The 25,076-nt window shown below is 40.3% G+C and overlaps 1 protein-coding gene across 1 annotated transcript; it reads right to left on the minus strand.

Moving 5' to 3' along the window:
- Positions 1–57: 57 nt before the first annotated feature.
- Positions 58–25,076, minus strand: ZC3H6 (zinc finger CCCH-type containing 6). The gene is made up of 12 exons (XM_081854530.1): positions 24,316–25,076; positions 17,121–17,304; positions 16,235–16,357; positions 13,390–13,627; positions 11,948–12,060; positions 10,930–11,046; positions 9,858–9,971; positions 8,837–8,944; positions 7,188–7,441; positions 5,941–6,410; positions 4,651–4,893; positions 58–2,400 (listed from the first exon to the last, which is right to left on the minus strand). Exons 1-12 carry the CDS (start codon positions 24,405–24,407, stop codon positions 923–925), a joined length of 3,534 nt encoding a protein of 1,177 aa, XP_081710656.1. The 5' UTR covers positions 24,408–25,076; the 3' UTR covers positions 58–922.

The raw sequence follows: 25,076 nt of genomic DNA on the forward strand, positions 1-25,076 counted from the left end.
TAGATAAAATCTACAATGCAGATTTCCCAGCCTTTTAGCAGTCCATGAAAAGTCAAGAGATTTTCACTCTTTTTTAATTTGTTAAAAATGTCAGACACATGAGTATATGTTACTGTCATTACATATCAATACAAAAAAGCAATACAAATTAAGCAGTTGAATACAAAAATACATTGAATACATGAACACCACAATGTGCCAGCACTAAATGAGAATAATGTATACATGAAAAAAGTAAATACATTTTTACACATACAACTTATGAATTTTCTACTTAGAAATGTTTTAGCTGTGTCCTTTGCAAGTTCTTCTATATACAGCATAGAATAAAATACTTTAAAAATGCTTCAGTTCCTCAATATGTAATGCAGTATCTTTTAGGCTATGAGTATCAATTCATGAATAAAAAATGATGCTGTGTCAACGCTCAGAAAAGATCAATTCTTTTTGAATTTTACTTAGCAAGTTGGACTTGATAGATCAGATAATTGTCATTTTAAATAGTGTCTCTCACAGTAATGTACATTATATTGCTTGAACCTATACAATCTTACAAAAGTGGCAAACATTCTCTAAATGTTGATTTTGAAAAGACACATTACACATATACAAGTCTTCAAATTGAATCCTTAATGATTATTTACAATGAAAGTGCTTATTTCAGATCTAACATGATATACCTATTTTTATTTTTAAAAAACAGATCAATGATTAGTCTCCCTGAAATGTGAAAATTATATAGAAAATACCAACTTGGCAAACACTATAGCATACTGTGTTACGGCATGTGGTTCTGAAAATAGCAGCCCAAATGTGTTTCTGGTTATAATTTAAAAATAAATAAAGCATAGAGGTAAATCAGTTACAAAACCGCAGAAACCTGCATTATTCACAATGGTAAAAAGTCTTCATAAACACACAGCTAACAAAAAGGTGAAGCCGTTGGGTCAAAAGTCTTGAAAACATCTTTCAGTGATTTGTCATCGGATTCCCCATTTGGATCACTCTCTGACGTTTGACTGATTTGCCCAGGCTGCCTTACAGGCCTCTGATCACTGTACTGTGGTCTGATTAACCCAGACAAAGCCTGGATGGGAAGGTTGTGTACTGCTGGAGCAGCACTGGAGTGTTTAGCCTGAGATTTACTGCCCACTTTATCTGGAATGGCTTCTCCAGATGTTTCCAGGCATTTTTCTATGTGCAGGGATGTTTTTTGAGGCAACTGTTCTTCTGAGAGCGTAGCTTCATTTTGGCCAGCATTTTTCAAAATACCCTTTTTCAGGTTCTCTCCATTCTCCCCTGAATTAACTGGAGAGGGGTCTGATGGAGTGTGATTTCTTGGATCATACAAGCTAATGCCACTTAATAATGAGCTAGGGGTGCCCAGTTTAGCAGTGGCAGATGATAGCTTAGGTGCATATGGGGGTAACGCATCCGAATCAGAATGAAAGGCTGCAGCTTCTGAGGACTGTGATGTACCAGTGCTGGATTTGGCTAACCTGGGGTCAGTCTTTGGAGGCAAAAAGTCCTTCACTACTGCATGGTGAGAGTCTGTACTGGATGGTCTGTGGAGCCTGGGATCAATTGTTTTCTGCAAGCGAGGGTCTCCCAATTTGCTTGTGCTACCAGGATGAGAATCTGTAGAGTGGTCCAAAGAGACACTTCTGTTTGCTAAATGTGTACTATTTTTTGCTTTTGCTGCTAATCTTGGGTCAGATGGTATTGTACTTGGGATGGGATCACTTTTGATATTCCGTAATTGATTAAATCGTTGGTCAGCTATAAGTGGAGGAAGGGGTAAGTTGATTGAAGATACTGGGTCTGGTTTCGGCAAAGGTACTGGGAGTAAGTCTTCAGGAGCCCATACAATATGCTTAGCAAAGTTGGGTTTGCTCAGAACAATGTCCATTTTAATATGGCTGAATTGCCTAAGCTGAGATCTTGGATCCCGTAGTGTTACTCCAGGCAGAGGTTCCAATGGTATTAAGAAAGCTCTCTCTCTCAGCTCCCGTTCTCCATCCTCTTCTTCCTCCTCTAATCCTTTTTGCACAGTCTTGACGCCAGGGTTTGCTCCACTAGCAGATGAACTAGCATGACTGCTTTCGCTGCTCTTTGAAATTCTAGGATCTCGTGCAAGTCTTGGGTCCAAGGTTCCTGACTCTGATGGTTTTCTAGCATTTGATCTTGAAGCTGATCTTAGCCTGGGATCAACAGCTTGGCTTCCTTGACCTCGATCTTTAGCAAGTCTTGGGTCAGTAGGCATAACACGAAGCTGCTGGTCTGCTGCCTGCTGCTGCTGTTTCCTTAATGTCTCACTTTGTTTCTTTAAGGTCTTTAATATTGATTTAACACTGCTTCCTTCTTCCTCTTCACTACTGGAGTACCAGTTTACATTATCATCTAGAAAAAGACAAGACACCATACAAATTTCAGTAGCCATAGTATATATTTTCTATCCTAAGGTAAACAAAACAGAATTTCCCAAATACTGTTGGGAATTCTTTTTATTAAAACCAGATTATGTAAAAGAAAGGAATTCTAATTTCCTATTAGGATGACAAATATGGTAGTAAGTGAGTGGGGAAAATTATTTAACCATAGTCTGTTGCCATCTCTTAGCTTATGTCAGCAATATTTATTTTATTTATTAAATATGTATATTACCCTTCATCTGAATATCATAGGATCACAACATAAAAATGCAAAATGAGAACACACAAAAAATAAAAAAACAAGAACAAAAACAAAGCAATAACCCTCTTCCCACAAACGCCCTTAAAGGGATAAAGAATGTTAATTAGCCAAAAGCCTGTTTAAAGAGAAACATTTTTGCCTGGTACCTAAAGATATGAAATGAAGGCACCAGGCAACCTCTCTGGGGAAAGCATTCCATTAACTGCAGAAAAGTGAATGCAGAAAAGGCCCATTCTCATGCTGCCACTCTCTGGACCTCTCATGGAGGAGGCACACAAAGAAGGACCTCAGATGATGATTGAAGGGTCTGGTTCGGTTCATATGGAGAGAGGCTGTCCTTAAGGTATTGTGGTCCAGAGCCAGTCCATAGAATCATAGAATTATGAAGTTGGAAAGTAGCACGAGGGTCAACCAACCCCTGAAATGCAGAAATCTTTTGCCCAACATGAGGCTTGAACCTGAGATTAACAGTCTCATGATCCACTGATTTGAGCTATGCTTCTCATTTAATGCTTTATCAAAGCCAGCACTTTGAATATGCTCAAACCCTCTTGCCCCAATGAGGAATCTGGCCACCAAATTCTGCACTAGCTGAAGTTTCTGAATCATCTTCAGAGGCAACCCTACATATAACACATTGCAGTAATCTAACTCTAGTCACTCACCTTTCAGATCTAAGTTTAGCTCAGTGCTATACTGCTTGGATGAGAATAAAGTCTGGATACTGACTGGGACAGAATAATCTAGCTCAGACATGTTACTGGGAGAGGGAAACTACTGCCTCCTTCTATAGCAGGTTCAAGAAGAAATGTCTGTACGACTGAACTTATAATTCACCTCTCCGTATCACTCTCAGTTCCATTTTTCAGAGCAAAACATAAGCTCTGCTAAGGATTGAATGCACCTTCATTTCTTTGTTCTCATGAACTTCTGCCATTTCTGTCAATATGTACCTTTTCCTTTTATACCAACTATTTACATAATCAAATTTCTTCTTGGCTGCTGAAACTGGAACAAGAATTTCATTTAGCAGTTATAGGTTTTGCAGAATACAGGCACCTCCTTCTGCAGAGGGCCTACAATATGTTGTAAGCAGCCCAGAGTGGCTGGGGAAAGGCAGCCAGATGGGTAGGGTATAAATAATAAAATGATGATGATGATGATAATGATGATGAAGAAGAAGAAGCAACTCTGTTAATGTGAGTTTTGCAGGTGGGTGGATAAACTGACTCATCTCCATAATGGAATCAGCCCCAGTACCCCTTCCTTGGATCAAACTGGATTCTTCAATGTGTGAAAGCAACTTTAGTAAAAGTTGCAAGGAAAATAAACACCAGTAGAAGTAAACTAAACTCTTCACTAACATTTGGAAACAGCAAATGCACACAACTATGTTACAACATGTTATTTTAAAAGTGCGGAATGTGGCAGCAAGGATTCTTATCGCAAAAAACTGGAAAACTCAAGATCTACCCACACTGGAAGAGTGGCAGATGCAGCTGATGGACTATATGCAACTGGCCGAGATGACCGGCAGAATCCGTGATCTGGGAGAAGAGAAGATGGAGGAAGACTGGGAGAAATTCAAAATGTATTTACAAAAACATTGTAATTTGGTTGAATCTTAAGAAGGATGCTGGATTATAAAAAACTGCTCACCACTAAATTAGATTTAAATTTGATGATAAGTGAGACTAAAGAAAATATAGAATTTTTTGGAAGAAGTGCTAGATTATATTTGAATGAATGGACATGAGATTGAAAACAAGTTGATAATTTGTGTGGAAAAATTTTTAACGATGCAAATGGGAGCGGGAGACGTGAGGGAGTCCAAAGAAGTGATGAAATTGTTATGACAGAAATAAGATTGTTTATTATGTGTGCATTTATATTTAAAAACCTTAATAAATATTTATAAAAAAAAAAAATAAATAAAAGTGCGGAATGTGACAATACCTTCTTCTCTACTCAGTGATCTCTGACACTGATTGCTCATTTGCTCTCCATCGTCTTGTTGTTTTTGACTAAGCCTTACAAAAAGGGCTTTCTGCATTGCAGGAAGAAAATCTGGTACATTAATAGCTGAACTGTGGCCTGCTGCTGTAGCACAGTCTGACTCGTACTCATTGCCACTGTTGTGTGAATCTGAAGACATGTGGTGAGGCGGTTGATCTGCAAATTCTCCTTGCCACGCACCATCTACATTGACAGTATTACAAACAATTAGTATTTATCCTCAACATAAGTTAAACAGAAGTTACAAAGAAATGTTAAGTACTATTTGATGAGATCTCTATAAAAGCCATCAAGGTGGCACATGAAGGGGTGGGGCTGTACATATAAGAGGCTTAATTCTAGGGGGCAGAGGACAGGTTTACTTTCTCACATGCAAACGGGCTTCATCAGTTCCTCTCACCATCCTCAACGCAGCAGGGCGTGCAAATGCCCTCTAGCAAGCATGGAGTTACCAAGCCTTCCTCCCAATGCTTACGCTGCAAGGTGGGCAGGGACTTCTAGTTGTGTGGTGTTCTTGCCACCTCCCTAGTTCCAAAGCTGGGAGGAAGTCAGGGGCAGGGGTGTCCCTTGGGAGCTGTGTGGACACATCATCAACCTCTATCCCAAACTGCTCTTATCTGCTCTAGAGCAGGAAAGCCCAGAGTGGAAGAGAGAAGAGGGTTGGTCAGTGGTGCTCAGTATGTCTTTAAGTAGCAGCACCGAAGCAGCACCATTCCACTGGCCCTTCCCTATGAAGTAGCATCCAAGCCACCATGTGTCCCTCTAGGTATGGCCAGAATGCTTATTTGTTTCAGATGCTGCCGCTAGAAGGCACCTCGAGCACTTAGGAAAGGCCAGGGGGAAGATTGTCAGGCAAAGAGATGTAGGCTACTGGAGACCCGTGCACTGAGTAGTTGCTTATGGGGAAAAGTTAGAAGCATCCTGGAGGGTGGGAAGGCATAATTTATCTTTCACATCTGATCTAGGGTGTCCTGAGTCCCCCATACAAGAATTCAAGAAGAGGGTGTGTGCAGAGTATACAGAAGCATACTGCACTTTCAAAAGTCTGTGTTCTCCCGCCCTACACACACATGCACCCCCCATAATGAGTATTTTGGGAATACTTTTATAAATCTTGAATGAGAAGGGCCCAAGACTAGGTGGTTTTGAGTTATAATACAGCTCCAATTCTCACGAAACACAATTCTTTAGTTCTAACTAAGGACATAAAATTTATACATTAAAACTTACCACCAGTGTTATTGGTTGTCTGAAAGTTATGTACAGCCTGATGCGAATAGTAATTATCATAGAAATTGGCTGGATTCTGAAGGGACTCGTAACAAGTATTTGGCAGCCGTTCACCAGGGATTTGCTGATATGGTGGACCAGGTAGGCAATGATTGTCTCTGGGCATGTTTGCCATATGTTCTTGAACAACTGCACAGCCATATGATGAACCAGGTGGCGTCAAAGGTGGCCCACCCTGTTGTCCATGCATTGGACCACCAGCTTGACCCTGTGGTCCTAGGTAACCCGGAGGAATTGGCTGCAAAGGCGGACTCTGCGGCCCTCCTAGACCTATGCAAGGATGCCCAGGAGAACCTGGGAGCCCTGCTGGTCCATTATGTCCTGGGCTCGATTCTGTATTATACATATGTGGATCATTTCCTTCAAACTCTGGTCCTGGCGGTGATGTGCTGTTATAGAATGCTGGTGGACTGCAAGACAGAAAGTTAGGCCAATACCACTTTTATATAAGCATAAACTATAAGCAAGTTATGAGGAGCATAGTGGTCAAGAGTCTGAAAATGGCTACATGCTCTATTTTGTCAAAATTAGTTTGCTTTCTCTTAGAAGGGAACACTACCATTCGGTTTGGTTTTTTCACCAGACTATAAACAGGTGAACTTTGGATTATTACAAGGAGCATGACTGAAGTCTTCAAATAATTAAGTGCCTAATAAAAAGATGAAAAGCAACTGTTCTCCTTATAAGGAGTTCTTCTTATAAAAGGTAAACATATGAAATACAAACAAGCGAGATTTGAGACATTCCTTAATACATATATTTTAAATGAGACTGACTGGACAACCAGTAGTTTTCATTTTTCTGAAAAGGATGTTAACAATATGCAATTAGTTTTTAAATATAGGCCAAATTTTAGATCAAAATAGGTAGGCAATAATTACACAAATTTTTCACTAAGGTGTTATTTCAATCAGACAAACTAGATCTAAGCAAGGTTATAAACACAGTTTTAGCTCCTTTCTCCTAAAAAACTTAATGCAGCCTTCTACTGGTATGTGTGAAACTACTTGCCACTTCAGCTGAGAGTGGCAAACTACGCCTGCCACCACTGTTATATTCTAGGGTCATTGTGCTTGTAACTCTCTCTTTCTCTTTTTAACCAGTCCTGTAAGATTACTATAATGCCATCATTTTCCTAAACTTCCTTATTGCCTCATTAAAACAACTTTTATACTTCTAATACCTACGTTTTCCCAATCTTGTGGGCTAAATCCACAGTAGGCTTCACAACTATCTCAAAGAGAGATGGGATTTTCTTGAATTCACCAGAGGGATCCTGAAAGTTTTCTGCATCTTCCTCAGTAAATGAATACGGCTCTGGTGGGGTTGGCAAAAGCCCAACTCCTGGAGGAGGCTTAGGAAGAGGAACTATGCCTCGTTTCCGAAGTTCCTCCACTTCCTTTTCATCATCGTTTTGTGGCTCCTCTTCAGTATTCAGTACCTAAAACATACACAAATTATACTCGGAGTTATAAAAGCTTCTGTTGCATAATATTCTGGTTGCTGCTATACAACTCCCTAGCTGGGATTCTATCTGATCTGATCCTGAAGGATCAGGGTAGGTTACAAATCTTTGAAATAGAAAAGTCAAAACATCCATGGAATTCAAACAAGATTAAAATAACTCACATATTATACCCCAATTAATCTCAAACACCATTTTGAAGTGCAGCTCCTAAAAAAAGCTACCTATAAAGACCTAACCAAGTTTTCAGAACATTATGTTCTAACATTTAGATCAATCAGAGCACAGTCCACCATCCAAACTTTTGGCTTCTCGTCTGCTCACTGCTATGAATGTTCATCTCTTTGGTACGCTGAACTGAACTGAACTGGATGTTGGTTTCTCCCTCAATAGCAACAACTATTTCAGCTAGTTTCAACTAGACCATGACTAAGAAATTAAATGTTGACTTTGGGGAGAATCTTTTCTAACACTGTCAATAGACAACAAGCCCATCCCAGAACCCTTGGATCCTATGATTTCATGGATAGTGTGCAGTAATGTGCACCTTCCAATTTCTGTAAGACTACACTACATCAGTATGAGCAGTTAGGAGATTCAAAGAATAATACCTGAAGAGGAAAACTAAAGGGAAAAGGTGATAATGGGTTAAAATAAAGCAGAAAGTTTAAATCAGATGTAACATTTTTACTTCAGTGGGGCTAACATAAAAATGCTCCGACCAAACATGCTTTTCCTCTTTGGGGTTCTACCACTAAGGGGAAAAAATCCAGTCCTGCCAGAAACTGACTGTCCACTTTGCTAACTAGCTGCTACCCATGAAGTCAACAAGAAACCTCTCCCAAAATTTCTGGAGCTTTGCCATTTATTCCCCCCCCACACAAATTTTAAGTGGAGGGTGAAAACAAATGGGTAATGCATAAATGCGTAAGCAGTGCTATAAAAAATAAACTGATGGTGAAACAAAGGAGGAGCAAGATTGAATGCTAAGATGGCATTTAGTTTAATGGCATGCACATTTGTGATGTGCAAGCCTTGCAAAGCTGAGGGGCGCCAGGTTCACTCTTCAGTTAAGGATCGTGCTGTAAGCTCCCTTTTTATATGATGTTTGTCTTCATCATGAGATGCTGGTAAAATCTATGAAGCCTAGAATAGCTTTTTCTACATGAAAATATACTATGTTGACAGACGACACTGTACATCATGTGCAACTGAAATATCGATAAACTTGACTGGACTCCTTGGAAAATCAATTTGAAACTGGGTCACCACAGACTTTTCTTAGTTTTGAAAAACAGCTTTTTTGAAATATCAGTTTCATATTAAAGTATGATGTGGTGTATTCTGTTGATACAAAGGAGTATTACTCACCTTATCAAGGAGTTCTTTCGACTCTTTCGTTAGTGGATCATGAGAAAACTTGCACTTGTCACCGTGGTAGCACTTAGCTCCTGTATGATAGAACTTGCAAGGGAACTCATGTGAGCCTGTATTAAGGATTCTAACAAGTATAACACTTTGAGAGTGGGCTTATTGGGCTCCCTAAAGGGAACTCCTCATGACTGTTAATGGAACTGGATGGATCATGCTCAGCTAATGTTTTGGATTCAGATTTTCTGCCTTCTATAAATTTACTCACCTGCTTACCAGCAGAAAACACCTCTTTCCCATTTGGCAAAATTGCTGCTTGTGGAAGCCTTTTCTCTCCTGTCCTCCATGGGGGTAAAGAGATGTAGCTTCTCTCATGAAGTTAGGCTTTTGCAAACACCTCTGGCAGTACCTCATTGCTGCTTCCAGCAAAAACCCAACAGGAAGAGAGAATTGACCCTCTTCTTTCTTGCCCATTTTGTTGAGGAAAAATGGAGTAGCCTCTTTCCCTTTCTATTAGGCTTTTGTAGGAGGTGGTGGAAGTGGCAGCAGGTTGCTGCTGAAGCTTTCTGCAAAAGTCCAACTTGTAGAAGACAAATCGTCTCTCCTTTCTCCCTAGATCCTCCACCCCTCCAAAGAGGAAAGGAGAAATAGTTTCTCTCCCATCCTGTGTGGCTTTTGAACATAGTACAGGAGTAAGGAAAGGGAAAAATTAGTGGGCAACACAAATAATAGGCATGACTTGTAAGCAGAGTCAAAATTTTGGACTCCTGCTCTTTAATTGTAAGCACTGCATTTTTGATGTTTTAACAACAAAGTATAAACAATATATTAAGTATAACGCTTACTGTGACATATCAAAGACTATGAACTCCCATCATTTATCACTTTGAAAATATCATTTACATTATATATTTGAGGTCATATTCATATGTATATGTATATGTAGATAGACACACAAACACACACACACACACACACACACTTAAACAAAATATCTTTAGAATATTATTTGTAAAAGGATATTATGCATGTAAATGCAGTTCTCTCCTTTGGAACAATAACCCTGTATATAAAACTTGCAGATTTCCTTTTTCTTCTCTATTTCTGCATCATGATCAAATTTACACTGGTCTCCCTGTGTACATAAAAGAGGTTATTAGCTCCAAATGTGGAATTATTGTATTTCAAGTTGAATTTTCAATGATAGTATGAGAAAGTTTGATCAAACATAGTTCGCTGCTCCCCCCCCCCAGTGGTGTTGGAGGAAGTTGTTTGTAAGGCAAACCAATCATTAAAAAAGCAGAACATGAAACTATACCTGCACTGACACTAAACAGATGGCAGTTGTTCAGAATTGTATTTATTTCAGTCATTTCTATAATACTTTTCAGGACCATAGACCTTTCCCAAAGCGGCTTACAGTAGAAAACCAAAGCAAAATAATAAAACAACACAGCTACCTAAACAATTAAGATCAATACAATATTGATCTTAAATTAAAAAACAAACAAAAACAAGCAGCAGATGAAAATAGCACGGCTAGACCTCTCACTCCCAGCACAGCATGCTAGCCACCCTAAATTAACCAAAAGCTGATTGGAAAAGAAAAATATTTAGGGCTTCTTTTAAAGAAATCAAGGAGGGAGCCGAATGCAGTTCTTGGGGAGGTCATTTCTAAAAACAAGTGAAACCACTGGAAAAGCCCTATCACACTTGCCTGCCAGAATGCACTGATAGTTTTTGAATTTTCTCATACAACTGACTGCTCTGTTCACAGTGATGCAACTCTGTGCAATAATTTACATAGCTCACTAGAAGATATAGTATATACTGTACAATCAAGCTTTTCTATTTCAATAAAAGATCATGGCTGCCATTTAAATATTACACACTTTCAACATTAAATATAAAAGCCTGCACAAAAAATAAAATGACTGAACAAAATACACCCATATTTTAAATTTAAATATATTTTTAGTACTTTAAAAATACTTAACAGTTGGGGTGGGGGCTGATAAATGTGTTGAGCAAACTGGAATAAAAACCACACATTCCACCTACCCTTTCTAGAAAGAGTACAATTATATATTCACCTTAATGCATCGTGCCTCTAGGAAATATTTACAGATTTGTTTTCCTTTGTGTTCCACAGTATGCTGATTTATGAATGCCTGACTCATAGTTGGCCATTTCTTAACAGGCTTTATTTCCTGTAAAAACAAGCATCCTGTTTTAATGCATCGTTACCTAAAGTGTCACTGAATATCCAAAGTTACAGTACTCAAAATGATAAACTAAAATGATTTAGTCAAGCTTCTCAAAAAGCATAGGGCCAAACAAACAGGTATGGTCACTGACATTCTAGTTATGGTAAATGCTAGGCATAGACGTTTTGTTTATGAGGAAACAAAGCTGTGAAGAACATGTCATTCTTTGTCTTTAGTGGTGGTGATGGAAGGTGATGGGACTGACAATTCATTCACTCTTTCCCCAAGCTGTACACATTTTACTATTACTGACTTCACTAGCCCTAGTTCTCTGTATCATTTTAATTTTGCCAATGTTGCTACCTGCCAACTACTAATATTTATCTTAGTCACATTATTTTTCCAAACTGCAAAATTGTTACTACACCTTCCTCCAGCTTAGCATTACCAGAAGTTCATTTCATACTGCATGTGTCCTCAGGCTGCAATACTGAAGCTACACGATGCAGAGCATAGATGTCAACATTTCCCTTTTTTAAAGAGAGATTCCCTTATTCTGAATAGGATTCCTCACAAGAAAAGGGAAAAGTTGACAGCTATAAAACAGAGTAGTAATAACTGAAGGGCTGCTTATTCTAAATTAAATACTGTATTTATTTGAGTCTAATGCACCATCGAATCTAATGCGAACCTCAGTTTTCAAAACCTTGAAACCAAAAAATAGTATTTGCTGGTGAATGTAAATGTGCCATTGAATCTAATGTGCACCTTAATTTTTGCAACGTAATTTAGCAAAAAAAAGGAGCATTACATTCAAGTAAATACGGTATTCTGAATTATCCACAGCAAACTAAACAGAAATCCCAAGTTTCAACGTAACTTAACCCACTTCCATTCCACTTACCTCTTCAGGACCTTTATTTATCCCTCTTCCCCTTCCACGGTCTTTGCGTTTCAATTTCTTCTGCATGCCACGCCCTCGGCCAATACCATAACTATTGCTTGTCTGTGTAGCACCTAAAAACAAGAACATCCAACGCATTTCAGCACAAAGATTCTGACCTGAAAGAAGAATGTACATGCATACCACCTGTACTTTTCTGCAGAGTGAAGAGGTCACGTAAAGAATACATGCCAGGTCAGAACTATAGTGTTTTTAAAGGTCATTTCTAAAATTATAAAATAGCATTTTAACTCTAGCTTCCAAAACAGTGAATTTGCAACTTGGCCCCCAAAAGTTTCATTCCAGACCATTCAATGGAAAATGCTTGTTCTGAACACAATTTCACTGTAAATGCTGTAATTATGCATAGGTGGGTTTCTAACACAAACTAAGCTAGCAGTTTTGGGCTGGAGTTTTGGGCTGGGTTGCCATCAGTATGCCGATGACACCCAACTCTATCTGTTGATGGATGGCCATCCTGACTCGGCCCCAGACACACTGACCAGATGTTTGGAAGCTGTGGCTAGATGGTTACGTGGGAGCCGGTTGAAGCTAAATCCTGTGGCTGGAACAGGATGATATGGGATTGGGGGGGCAACTCCCATCTCTTGCGGGGGTGCAATTAGTGCCAGCACCGTCCGTTAAGAGTTTGGGTGTAATCTTCGACACCTCCCTTTCCATAGAGGCGCAGATTGCAGCTATAACAAAGGCAGCATTTTTCCATCTCCGCCAAGCTAAGCAGTTGGCTCCTTACCTCTCTCGCCCTGACCTAGCCACTGTGATCCACGCGACGGTCACCTCCAGACTGGATTATTGTAATGAGATCACATTCACCCGGTGCTATACCAGCTGCACTGGCTCCCGGTGGAGTACAGGATCCAGGTTTAAGGTGCTGGTTTTAACCTTTAAAGCCCTATACGGCTTAGGACCCTCGTACCTACGGGACCGCCTCTCCTGGTATGCCCCACAGAGAAACTTACGGTCTTCAAATAAAAACATCTTGAAGGTCCCAGGCCACAGAGAAGTTAGGCTGGCCTCAACTAGAGCCAGGGCTTTTTCGGCTGTGGCTCCGACCTGGTGGAACACTCTGTCACAAGAGACTAGGGCCCTGCAGGATTTGACATCTTTCCGCAGGGCCTGCAAGACAGAGCTGTTCCGCCAGGCCTTTGGCCAGGGCACAGCCTGACTCCCTCCCTCGGCAATCTTCGCGGAGCTCTGGCCCAATGGTGGCCAGTGGCTTGAATTTAATTAATTTTATAATGAATGATTTTAGAGTGTTGTTTGTGCTGTACTTTTGTACTGTTTTATTGTTGTCAGCCGCCCTGAGTCCGGCTTCGGCTGGGGAGGGCGGGATATAAATAAAATTTATTATTATTATTATTAGCATTAGACCAATGCCTTACCTTTCTGAATCCCTTTCATTCCTTGCTTTTTCATAGATTCTTTTGAAATTGGAGCATCTAAATCAGCATTTGAAGTTTCTTTAGCTTGTCTATACTGTTTTAATTGGTCAGCAAAATCCTCTTTTTCATCCTCATTGTAGACAAAATCATCACTGTAATTATCATAATCTTTGTTTTTTGATTTTTTAGTATGCTGTGACTTCTGTGAAGGGGTGTATTTTCCTGAAATATGCCCATGCTGGACAAAAGAGAATGATAATTAGAAAACCATTAGGATATGACCTCTCCTATTTTCTCTACAAAGAAAACATAACATTTTATTGGTGTTCATGTGTATTTTTCTATTATGAATTAGGGTTGTTATTTGCAAGTCATTAAATGTGTAGTGCAGTTGCAAACTGAAAACAGTGCAAAGATGCCTATAGTGCTTGATTATCCATAGATAGATGGAAGTTGATGGGATGAACACAGATCTGTTCACTTGGCTATGGGTGTTGTGTCTCCAAACTGTAGTAGAGCTTTCTGTCCCCTCAAACCATTGTTCCAGGGAGAGAAACAAATACTGTTCCTGAAAGACTCCAGGGTGAAGTGGGTGGATAATATAATTGGTTCACTAAGTTTCTATTTCTTCCAAATCTGTCTGTATTTCACACAAGAGTGGCCAAAGTAGAAATAACTGTTTTTAGCAGAGACTTTGGCACTACCAATTTGCTAAGCCAAGTGTGTATATGCAAATAGTGGAGATTGATGAAAGGAGAAGCAGAATTAACAGCTTCTCCTCCCCCGCAGCAGCTCACACACTCTTTTTACAGGTGTTATTCTATAAATAGTTCATTTTGTGGCAAAAGACACATGACTTTATTGAACAAGTTATTTGTGTCATTCTGTTTCAATGAGCAATAATAAATAAAAAACCATTCTAAGGACATCATTTTCTCATGCTTTAGAGTTCAAGTTGTAACAAACACCACAGATGCATGGGCAGAATCAAGATTACCCTGCCAAAAAAGGACACACACACAATTAAGTGTGTGCCAAGTCAACACAAACTCAGCTCCCCGCAAAAGTGAAATTCTGCAATAAGTCAAAATTATGCAAATTAATATTTTTTGTATTCAATTTTAGTAGAGTAATTGGAGCACAAAGGAATGGTTTTTTTGCAAGATCAACTGTTCTCATTGCTTGCAGAGAAATTTATGAAAACATGCTGAAACATAAGCATATAATACAGTAAGCATTAATTATTTCTCCAATGAGAACTACTAGATTCAAGTGAAAAAATTCTTACTTATTTTCTGTAGCATGAAGATATTGCAACCCATTTTCTGGCAGTAAGAGTGAAGCAATTCTTATGCCAGTTCCACCCCTTTTCTAGATGTAGAACATCTAATTTGATGACTTCCAGCATTGTGAATAAATTTATGATTAGTAACACTATGCTAGTAGCAATTTTTGCAGGGTTGAGGAACCTGTGGCCCTACAGATATGGTAAACTAAAATCCTGCCATCTTTGATCACCACTCCCCATGCCGGCTGGGGCTGATAGGAGTTGGTTCCCTGCTCTATGTCTGGAACATTTATCTCCTTTTTCTGGGTTTCACCTTATGAATTTTCAATTTGAATTGGTTGCAAGCCATGTCAAAAACATTTCATGTGATATAAATGATGTTTTGAAGTTAGGCTTCATTCTGCCAGCACCTTTAATTTTAATAAATTTTTGATATATTATTTTGGAAGTGTGGAATAAGGATGCACAGTTCACTTGTGTATTGTCTCTCTCTACATGATTTTTGGAATGTGTTGATTGTTTTAATGTTTTGTCTGTAATAAAAAAAAATCAAATAAATAAATAAATTTCCATATAAGGCTGTGCTACCTTAAACTCCAGATAGTATGAAATTACTACTGGTTTTATAAGTCAAGCAGTAATAAAATTGTTTGCGGTTCTGAATGGACATTTATCTTCTCCCAGAGCAATTGTTAGACTAGTCAAGATAACCATATGCTCCTTCATTCAGGAGCCAAGAAAAACCCAACAAAGTCCTGTTTTATTCAAATACAGTCATACCTCGGGTTGCGAACGTGATCTGTGCAGGAGGCACGATTGCAACCTGCAGCGCTGTGTCTGTGCGCGCACGCTTCTGCGCATGACATCATTTTGCGCTTCTGCACATGCACCAAAACCCGGAAGTAACCTGTTCCAGTACTTCCGGGTTCGGTGCGGTCCACAACCCAGAAATGCACAACCCGCAGCGTTCACAACCCGAGGTATGACTGTAATGGAAGGTTTTGGATAGAGAGCAAGAGCCCTCATAGGGCGAGATCATTTTTACTTCTGGGAGAGATTTACTTCAACAGAGTCACTCATATGTTCTCTTTCCATATGAATCTAGAGGAAGCTTTTGTAGCAGAGAACAAAGTGATACTACTCCCCTGTAAGGAATGCCCGTTACTGATCCTTTGAAGAATACTGAAACACAGCACAAAATTCCTACAATGAAAATCTCAATGGCAGTCAAGGCAAAGACATATGCTACTTTAATAATCTCTGGTTCCATTTCTTTGAATAAATATGGCAGAGGCAAAAAAGAAACCCATGGCCCCAGTAAAACTCAAAGTGACACAAATTACTTTTGAAGCTATTGAGAAGTAAATGGAAGGCTTTCATACTCGGCCAGAAAAGAGGGAGGATAAAAATTGATTCATTCTGACTGGAAACTTTACTAACAAGTAACAAGGGAAACTGTTGCCCTCTCTTGCCCCCATATGACCAAAAAATGGTAACAAGCCAGGAAATCAGCATGATATATAACTTTGGATGGAATGAACATTTTGGAAGCTGTACCTGAATGAATGAAGACTCATAATCTCTGTAGAAACCAGATCCTTTCTTATGGGATCTTTCTGTTCGTTCGGCATCAGAATCAATGCTATAGTCAGAACTGTCATTGCTAGAGGGGGAATTATGCTGAAAAACAAGAATGATTTCATTTGTATAATGCAGGCATATGAACTATATATATTGTATTTAAAATGCTACAGTAAAGTCAATTGGAAGAGAAGCAGATTGTGGGGAAGTGGCATACAATTCAAATCCCCATGAGGGCTAATTTATTGCGAATAATAATTAAGGTAGCTTGTACTTTAGCTGTATGCACTAGAGCAGCTCATGAGCCTCAAGAACAGGCAAACATTGCAATACATTATTTGGCACACTTCCCAGTACACATGTGGTGTGAGGAATGTTGGACACAGCAAATAATGATTTAGTAGGCCAGTACTCTTGGGCACATTATAATCTGTACATAACCAGTTGGTGCTCACTTGTTACAGGGCCTTACTGGTGGTGGTTGTTCCCTTTTGCAGAGTGCCCTCCCTGGAGAGGTGTGCCTTTCTCCCTCATTATTGACTTTCAGGAAAAACTTTAAAATATTTTTGTTTACTCAGGCATTTGATGACTGTAGATAATGGTCATGGCAACTGTGAAATTAAAAACTGTGACGATATGTGAATGTTTTTAAATTTTTAAAAATTGTTTTAGTGTTTTAAATATGTTTTTATTCTATTTAAATTTTACTGTTTGAATATTTTCAATGTTTGCCACTCTAGACATGGCAAACAGAATACAAATTTAATAATTAAACAATATTTCTTAACTTATTTTAACACTACTTTGAGTAAAGGAAAAATAATTACTAGAGTTGCAAAGAATATTGACTAATAATTCTAACCTTGTGTTTATCTCGTCTTCTCCTTTTTGATTTTTTCTTATCTTTTTCTTTTTTGCGTTTCTTGCGGGATTTTCTGTGGGTTTTTTCATTTTTCTGTTTATCTTCAACCTTTGCATCTTGTTCTTCCTTATCCTCTTCAAATCCAGCATCATCTATTTCACCATCTTCGAGTTCACCATCCTCTCTGTTTTATAAAGTCACAATAGTTTAGATTCAATATGAATTAGAATATTATTATTTTTAAAGGGGGTATAGTTGACAGTAACAACCACAACAATTACATAACATTTACACACTAGTAGTATCTAGTATTGTTTGCATTTTAAGAAACAGCGCCATGCAAGGATTACATAGCTTCAGTGTACTACCTTAAAATTATAGGCAGTTTAATGAATACTAAAAGCACTTTTGATTTTAAAGTTCCCAAAGCTCACCACTATGAAATGCATAAAAACATAAACCTAAAAACTATTACCGTATTTTTCGTCCCATAGGACGCTTCGTACCATAGGACGCACCTAGTTTTTTGGGGGGGAAATAAAGGAAAAATTTTTTTCCTCCTGCAGGACTCCCCACGCTGCGGATGTCTGCCCGGCGCGCGGGGCGCTCTGCTTCAGGGCGCCCCGCTCGCCGGGCGGCAGGCTGCTATCCGCAGTGTGGGGAACCCTGTGGGGAACTCCTGCAGGACTCCCCACGCTGCGGATGTCTGCCTGGCGCACGGGGCGCTCTGCTTCAGGGCACCCTGCGCGCCGGGCGGCAGGCTGCTATCCGCAGCGTGGGGAGCCCTGCGGGGAACTCCTGCAGGGCTCCCCACGCTGCGGATGTCTGCCTGGCGTGCAGGGCGCTCTGCTTCAGGGCGCCCCACCTGCTGGGCGGCAGGCTGCTATCCACAGCGTGGGGAGCCCTGCGGAGAACTCCTGCAGGGCTGCCTAGGCTGTGGATGTGTTCCCGAAGCGCCGGGCGCTCTGCTTTCAGGGCGCCCGACGCTCCGGGAAGCAAGCTGCTATCCGCAGCCTAGACATCCCTGTGGGACCTCCTGCAGGGCTGCCTAGGCTGCGGATGTGTTCCCGAAGCACCGGGTGCTCTGCTTTCAGCGCGCCCGGCGTTCCGGGAAGCAGGATGCTATCCGCAGCCTAGACAGCCCTGTGGAAACTCCCGCAGGGCTGCCTAGGCTGCGGATGTCTTCCTGAAGCCTGGAGAGCGAGAGGGGTCGGTGCGCATCGACCCCTCTCGCTCTCCAAGCTTCAGCGAAAGCCTGCATTCGCCCCATAGGACGCACCCAGATTTCCCCTTCATTTTTGGAGGGGAAAAAGTGCATCCTATAGGGCGAAAAATACGGTAATACATTAATAAATAAACCAAGACACGAAAAGCTGACAAAACCAATAAAGCAGCTAAATCTATTAAAAAGCAATTAAAAAACATTAATTAATTGCCCAGGTGAATACAGTCGTTCTGAACTAAATGATGCTAGTGTAGATGCCTCCTTCACTTGCCTAGTGAAGTGAGGCCTCATCCTGACTCACTTATGAAGGGCCCCTGGAAAAGAGGGTTCTATTGTATACCTTAACTATCAGGCAGGTTCTTATGGGAACACTGTTTGGTATTGATTTACTATGATAACACTGATCACATGTGACAGCAATGTTATTTAGTTTGGTTGTGAAAATATACAATATACAATTTAAAATAATAACATATACAATTTGTTAGGAAGAATAATCTTAACTGCACTTAATACAGAGCATGGAAATCTATTTTCTAAGTCCTGTACTTCTAGCCTTGCACAAATAATTATTTTCTGGTTAATTTACTTTACAGGGTTATTGCAAGTGTAAATGAATTTCATAATTGAAATGCACTTTGTAATATAGAAATAATGAACTATGCAAGAACAGTGATGTTAAGTGGTGTAGGACATCAGTTAAAAAGGAAGGCTCTCTAAAGTACTGAAGTTAAACTCTTCTCAAAATAGGCTACTTGTGTTTGAAGGAAAACTAAAACAAAACACATCTCACAAATTTAGTATGATCTCTTAATTTATTTATTTTTAATGTCTACCTTAAGGTTAACAGCTGCTGATCAGTGAGGTGTAGGAGGGATGGATTTAACCCTGGATTAAGGTATATGTGAGTATGCTTATTATTATTATTATTATTATTATTATTAACTGAATTTATATACCGCCCTATACCTGGAGGTCTCAGGGCGGTTTACAGAACAAAATCAGAATATAAAACCACTACAGTATATAATCAAAATAAAAACAACAGCCCAATAACACCCCCCCAAAGCCCCCCGCATTTTAAAAGGGCATAGGATGAATCCCAGTTGCTGGAAGCCACAGGAAGGGAGAAAGTACCCTTGTGCATGGATCCTGCTCTTAGGGTCGCCCATGGGGACATCTGGCTGGACACTGTGAAAGCTAAGGAGGCTGGGTGGGGTGGGCCACTGGCCTGGCCCTGCAGGAGGCTCTTCTTATGTACCAGAATGCCTCACAGCATGCACAGAGTGAGATTCCTCTGCCATAGTGAATAACAGCATGATTGCAATTTGCCTCTGGGTAAAATTGTCAATGATTGATAAAAGAAATCAAAGCATTTATTTCAGGCTCTGGTAAAATCTACATATATGCCCAGAAAAAAATAATGAACAGAGAAATCTCAACCAACTTTAAGTATAACAGGACATACAGGCAACCATTTGTTCAGTACATTGGTTGGGGTAGAGAGAACTAAATTATCGCTGTATCAAAGGTCTCTGATCAAGTTTATTCAAACAGCAGATGAAGTGGTTAATTTGTTTCTGGACAGTACCACCTCAAGCTGCTATTGTTCAGCTTTTTCATGAAATGTTACTTGAAAAAACTTTGTCTACATTTCAACAATTGGGAGATGCTGACTAGGTATGTTGCAAAAGCCAACTACAACTCTTGGGGAAACAATTCTTTTGGGCATCTTGTACTGCCAGAGCTATGGCAAATAGTTGAAAAGTACTTGAGAGATGTAGGGATGCAGGTGGCGCTGTGGGTTAAACCACAGAGCCTAGGCCTTGCTGATCAGAAGGTTGGCGGTTCAAAGCCTCGTGATGGGGTGAGCTCCCGTTGCTCTGTCCCAGCTCCTGCCAACCTAGCAGTTTGAGAGCATGTCAAAGTGCAAGTAGATAAATAGTTACTGCTCCGGTAGGAAGGTAAACAGCGTTTCCGTGCGCTGCTCTGGTTTGCCAGAAGCGACTTAGTCATGCTGGCCACATGACCCGGAAGCTGTACGCCGCCTCCCTCGGCCAATAAAGCGAGATGAGCACCGCAACCCCAGAGTTGGCCATGACTAAACCTAATGGTCAGGGGTCCCTTTACCTTTTACTTGAGAGATGTACCATAGTTGCTCAACATTGCATGCCTTAACACTGATCCCCTCCCCCCCAAATCATCTAAGTACACACACACAACTTGGTAATCTTGTGCTCAGTGAAAAACACAAAATTAAATTCAACAAAGGCAGTGTATTGTATTAGACATAAACAAGGACTATACACACAAGGATAACTAGCTAAGGAACTGATTAGAAAACAGAAAGTCTCCTCCTTTGGAGGGTTCCAGCATTTGGATACCAGGGGTAGTCTCAATACTGAAGGTTTAAATTAGATGATTTGTGTGGCATCTACTAATATATGCAATGTGCCATAAACATATCTTTAGTTTAATACAGTGGTACCTCTGGTTATATACTTAATCTGTTCCGGAGGTCCATTCTTAACCTGAAACTGTTCTTAACCTGAAGCACCACTTTAGCTAATGGGGCCTCCCGCTGCTGCCACGCCGCCGCAGCGCAATTTCTGTTCTCATCCTGAAGCAAAATTCTTAACCCGAGGTACTATTTCTGGGTTAGCGGAGTCTGTAACCTGATGCGTATGTAACCCGAGGTACCACTGTAATCAAATGTTTATCAAAGTTAGTCTCAGGAATGTGGGTTGGTGTAATTTTCTAACTATTAACATTCCACCATCTTAGTTATGCAGAAACCGCATTTGAAATATTCACTTTTGCCATATACAGTGGTAGCTTGGTTTAAGGACAGCTTAATTTATGACCAACTTGGATTAAGAAAGCTGCAAGCCTGGAAGTAGGTGTTTTGGTTTGTGAACTATGCCTTGGAAGCAGAACATGTTTCGCTTCCTGTTGAGTGTGTTCCATTTGTAAATTGAGTCCCCTGCTGCTATGGGAAAGCACACCTTGGTTTAAGAACGTTTTGGTTTAAGAACGGACTTTCAGAACGGATTAAGTTCGTAAACCAAGGTACCACTGTACATACCTTTACTTTTAAAACATATCTGAAGGGCCAAACTAGTTTAGCATGAACAGCATCATGATATATTTTGATCCTCCAGTAACAGTAAACCTTACACTCTTATTCTGAGAAAAAGGATTCGATTTTTTAAAAACCTCTCCAAAATTTATCTAATTGTTCTTTTTCTAAACTGACCTGTTTAGAAGTGGGAGCTTTTAATATGATTTCCATTCTTGCAACTGAGATGCAAGAATTTACTTGCTTCCCTGTTAACTAAACTCCACAGATCTACAAATCTAGTATATTCAAGTTAAAATTTAATGTGAGATGAAAAAGATAACCCTTTAAATATGCAGTTAAAATGTGTTCATTAATGCGGGGGGGGGGGAATCTAAGAGCACAAAATGAGAAAACAGCTCTATTAGTATTTTCTTAATGTGAAGCAAGGGTATTCATCATGGTGCTCTCTATATGTTTGGACAACAACTATCTCCAGCCAGCATGGTCAATGATCAGGGATTATGGCAGTTGTATTCCAAAGCATTCAGAAGACACCATGTTGGCTACCACTGATGTGATCAATGCTTATAAATTAGATTAATCTAGCTATAAACAGAAAGAGATCTGGCTCTTGTATACAGTGGAATCTAATTCTGTCCAACAGTGCTGTGTTAAGTTATATTGAAAAGAGAAAACTATAAGTTTAACTCTGATATAGATTAAGAATAGTACTACTGGTGTACAATAACAAGTTCATAGGCACCAAGTGTTCACATTTAACTATATATTATTTATTCTAGCAAATTCTAAGACTCCAACACTCAACATTTCAAACACCCTCCTTTTCTGTCTGCTGTACATAGCAAGTTACACTCAGCGCAATAAGTGGGGCAGTAAAACGGGCAGTTGGGCCTCCAAGGACTAGGATGGAAACATCTGCTAAACATTTGCAGAGTTCCTTGCCCCAGATGTCTTATGTCAAAACAAAACAAAATATATCTTCAATTCAAAAGTAGCAGCCCTATCTCTATTTGCTTTAAAGTATGACACGAAAGAACTAAGGATTCCCATTGTATTTTAAATTTCTCCATGTAGACTTTCCCTCTTGTTTTGCAACTTAACTGTTTCTGAGATTCTGCAGAAAGAGTATCTGCTACTGTTGCAAAACAAGGAATCACAACCCCTGTGTTTCTTGTTTTTCCAACAACAATTCAGGGAATCCCAATATTAAAATTATCTACTTATAAAAAGGTCTAATTTATTATTGGGAAAAAACAAAAAAATTCCTTCCAGTAGCACCTTAAAGACCAACTAAGTCAGTTCTTGGTATGAGCTTTCGTGTGCATGCACACTTCTTCAGATACACATATTCTTCAGATACACATACAGATATTATTGGGAGTTAGAAAGAAACATAAAAAATTCAGAGATTTGACAGGCTAGCAGGGGAATTAAGTTCATTAGGAGCTGCAATTTCTGCAAAGCGATACAAGTTTACAGGCTTTGGCTGTGCTTAAACTACTTAGTACAATTCCAATGTATCTCAGAAGATTTGCTAGTCAATAGATTTGAGGGTCACCTGCTTTTCTGACATACTTTTTGTTTTTAAATGTCTACGAGAACACATTGCATGATGTAGTAATCTTTGATTTCCCCTTATTAGTTCCCCTTTCAAAAGAGTAATATCTCTTAAGAACTCCTAGGATGATTAGCTCCAGGTCTATTAATAATTCAGTAATGTGCAAGCCTTTCCTTTAACTAATATTTGCTGGACGACTCATGCTGCATTTATGACTATGTTAAAAGTAACAATACTGCACCAGATAGTATCCTTTGCAGTACAAACTGTTTCATGAACATTTTAAACTGCTACAGCTATGAAGGACTGCTGATATGTAGATCTGAGATACAAGGCCCAGTCCGATTCACTGTAGCTCTGTCCAAGTCATTTTAATTGCCATTTTGTCTCTGTATCCTGGCTTATAAAAGATGAAAGCAGTATACAACCTACAATGCTACTACATGAATTAGGGGTTATGTTATGTTTTTTTTTTACCACTTTGATAAACCAGTATTGTACATGGTTTTTGGGGAATGTGGACCATGGGTAGGCTTGCTGTTATGGGGAATACAATTACAAACCGTGTTCTAAGGAACAAGATTTGAATACATGTTGGTGAATGACAGATCAATAATTTCAGAGAGCTTCCCCCTTTTTTTAACCAACTGAGAAGAGCCAGATCTTATGAAAACAAGAGGCTGGAGAAAACAGAGCAAGGCACAAGACCTCAACCAGGAAAAAAAACAACCCCTCTGGTGTCTTGGCTCAAAGGGATTGAAAGGAGGAAAAGATAAAATCCAACAGAACTTCACCTGCACAAAAAGAGATCCAGTTAAATGTGTAAGGTGTAAACACTTACGTGTAGCTCCATGTATAAAGGGGGGAGGGGAGAGAAACACACTCTTTGATTTCAAATGGCAGTAAGGGATATACGGGAGGATAAGAACAACAGTGACATTATACAGACACCCAATGTAAAGTGCGTTTTATGAAAAGATGGGATTGTTTAAAAAGATAATGAAATGTGAGGGGCGGGAATGCATGCAAAATGCACCTTGAAGAGACAAAAAAAAAAAACCCCTCCTCAAAAGACATCCTTGTTCCTGTATTAAGAACACCCCCCTCCTCCCTCAGGCTGAAGGTGACTCCCCTCCCCAGTACAATGTTACATACATTTTAAATTAAAAAAAACCCCACCTAGGTACATTTAAGACAATATCATTATCATTATCATCATCATCATTATTACCACGACCATCATCTCACATTCTTAGTTATTATCACCATTGAGAAGCGGAGAGAAAGAAAAAAGAAAGAGAGAGAGAGAGAGAGAAGAACGTTACTCGACCTTTCGTCCCCTGCATGTTGCCTGTCAGAGTCGGGCATGTTTTGGTCAAGAACTGGGTTTGGGGGCTTGGAGAACAGGCTTTCAAAGGCCATTGTGCTGGCTCTGGCTGTGTGTGCAGGGAGGAGGAGGAAGGAGGAGGAGGAGGAGGAGGAGGAAGGCAGGACACTGCTGCCCGTGGGGGGGCGCTGGGAGAGGAAAGAGGAGGGAGGAGGAGACACTAGGCACACACACACGCAACACACACACACAAATATACGCAGAAGCGGCGGCGGCGGCCGGAGGAGGACCGCGTGGGGGTCCCCCCACCACCTCAGCGAAGATTTCCACTCACGGTTTTTTACTGAGTGACGGGAAGGGTGGGCACGGGGACACACGCAAACACACACACGCGCGCGCGCGGCCTCCAGAAAAGGGCGCTTTTAACGGTCGCTCTGGGCCGGGCGAGGCTGGCCACAAATTTCAAAAAATAAAATTAAAATAAAGGGTGGGGGGTTAACAACAGGCAACACACACGCACCACAGGAAGAGGAGGGAGTGGTGGGTCGGTCGGTGAGGGCGGAGGGGACGGGGAAGAGGTGCCGTTGGCCGCAAAGGATGAGGAGAAGGAGGAGGAGGAGGCTGGTCTGGTTATGTCTTCCTTACAAACATGGCGCCCGGTCGCTTTGCCACAGAGAAAAGAGCGAGACGGGGAAGGGAGCGCGTGGGAAGAGAAATGGCGCGCGGCGGAACGGGGTGGTGGGGAGGGGAGCGAGGGGGGGAGG

This window comes from Podarcis erhardii (genome assembly GCF_964252035.2).
Source record: "Podarcis erhardii genome assembly, chromosome: 3".
Taxonomy (NCBI): Eukaryota; Metazoa; Chordata; class Lepidosauria; order Squamata; family Lacertidae; genus Podarcis; species Podarcis erhardii.

Coding starts and splice junctions, on each gene's coding strand:
- ZC3H6 (XM_081854530.1), bottom strand. CDS start 24,407: ATGGCCTTTGAAAGCCTGTTCTCCAAGCCCCCAAACCCAGTTCTTGAC. Junction 6,411..7,187: donor GCCCACAAGATTGGGAAAAC/GTAGGTATTAGA, acceptor TCTGTCTTGCAG/TCCACCAGCATTCTATAACA. Junction 2,401..4,650: donor ATCACTGAGTAGAGAAGAAG/GTATTGTCACAT, acceptor GTCTTTTTCTAG/ATGATAATGTAAACTGGTAC.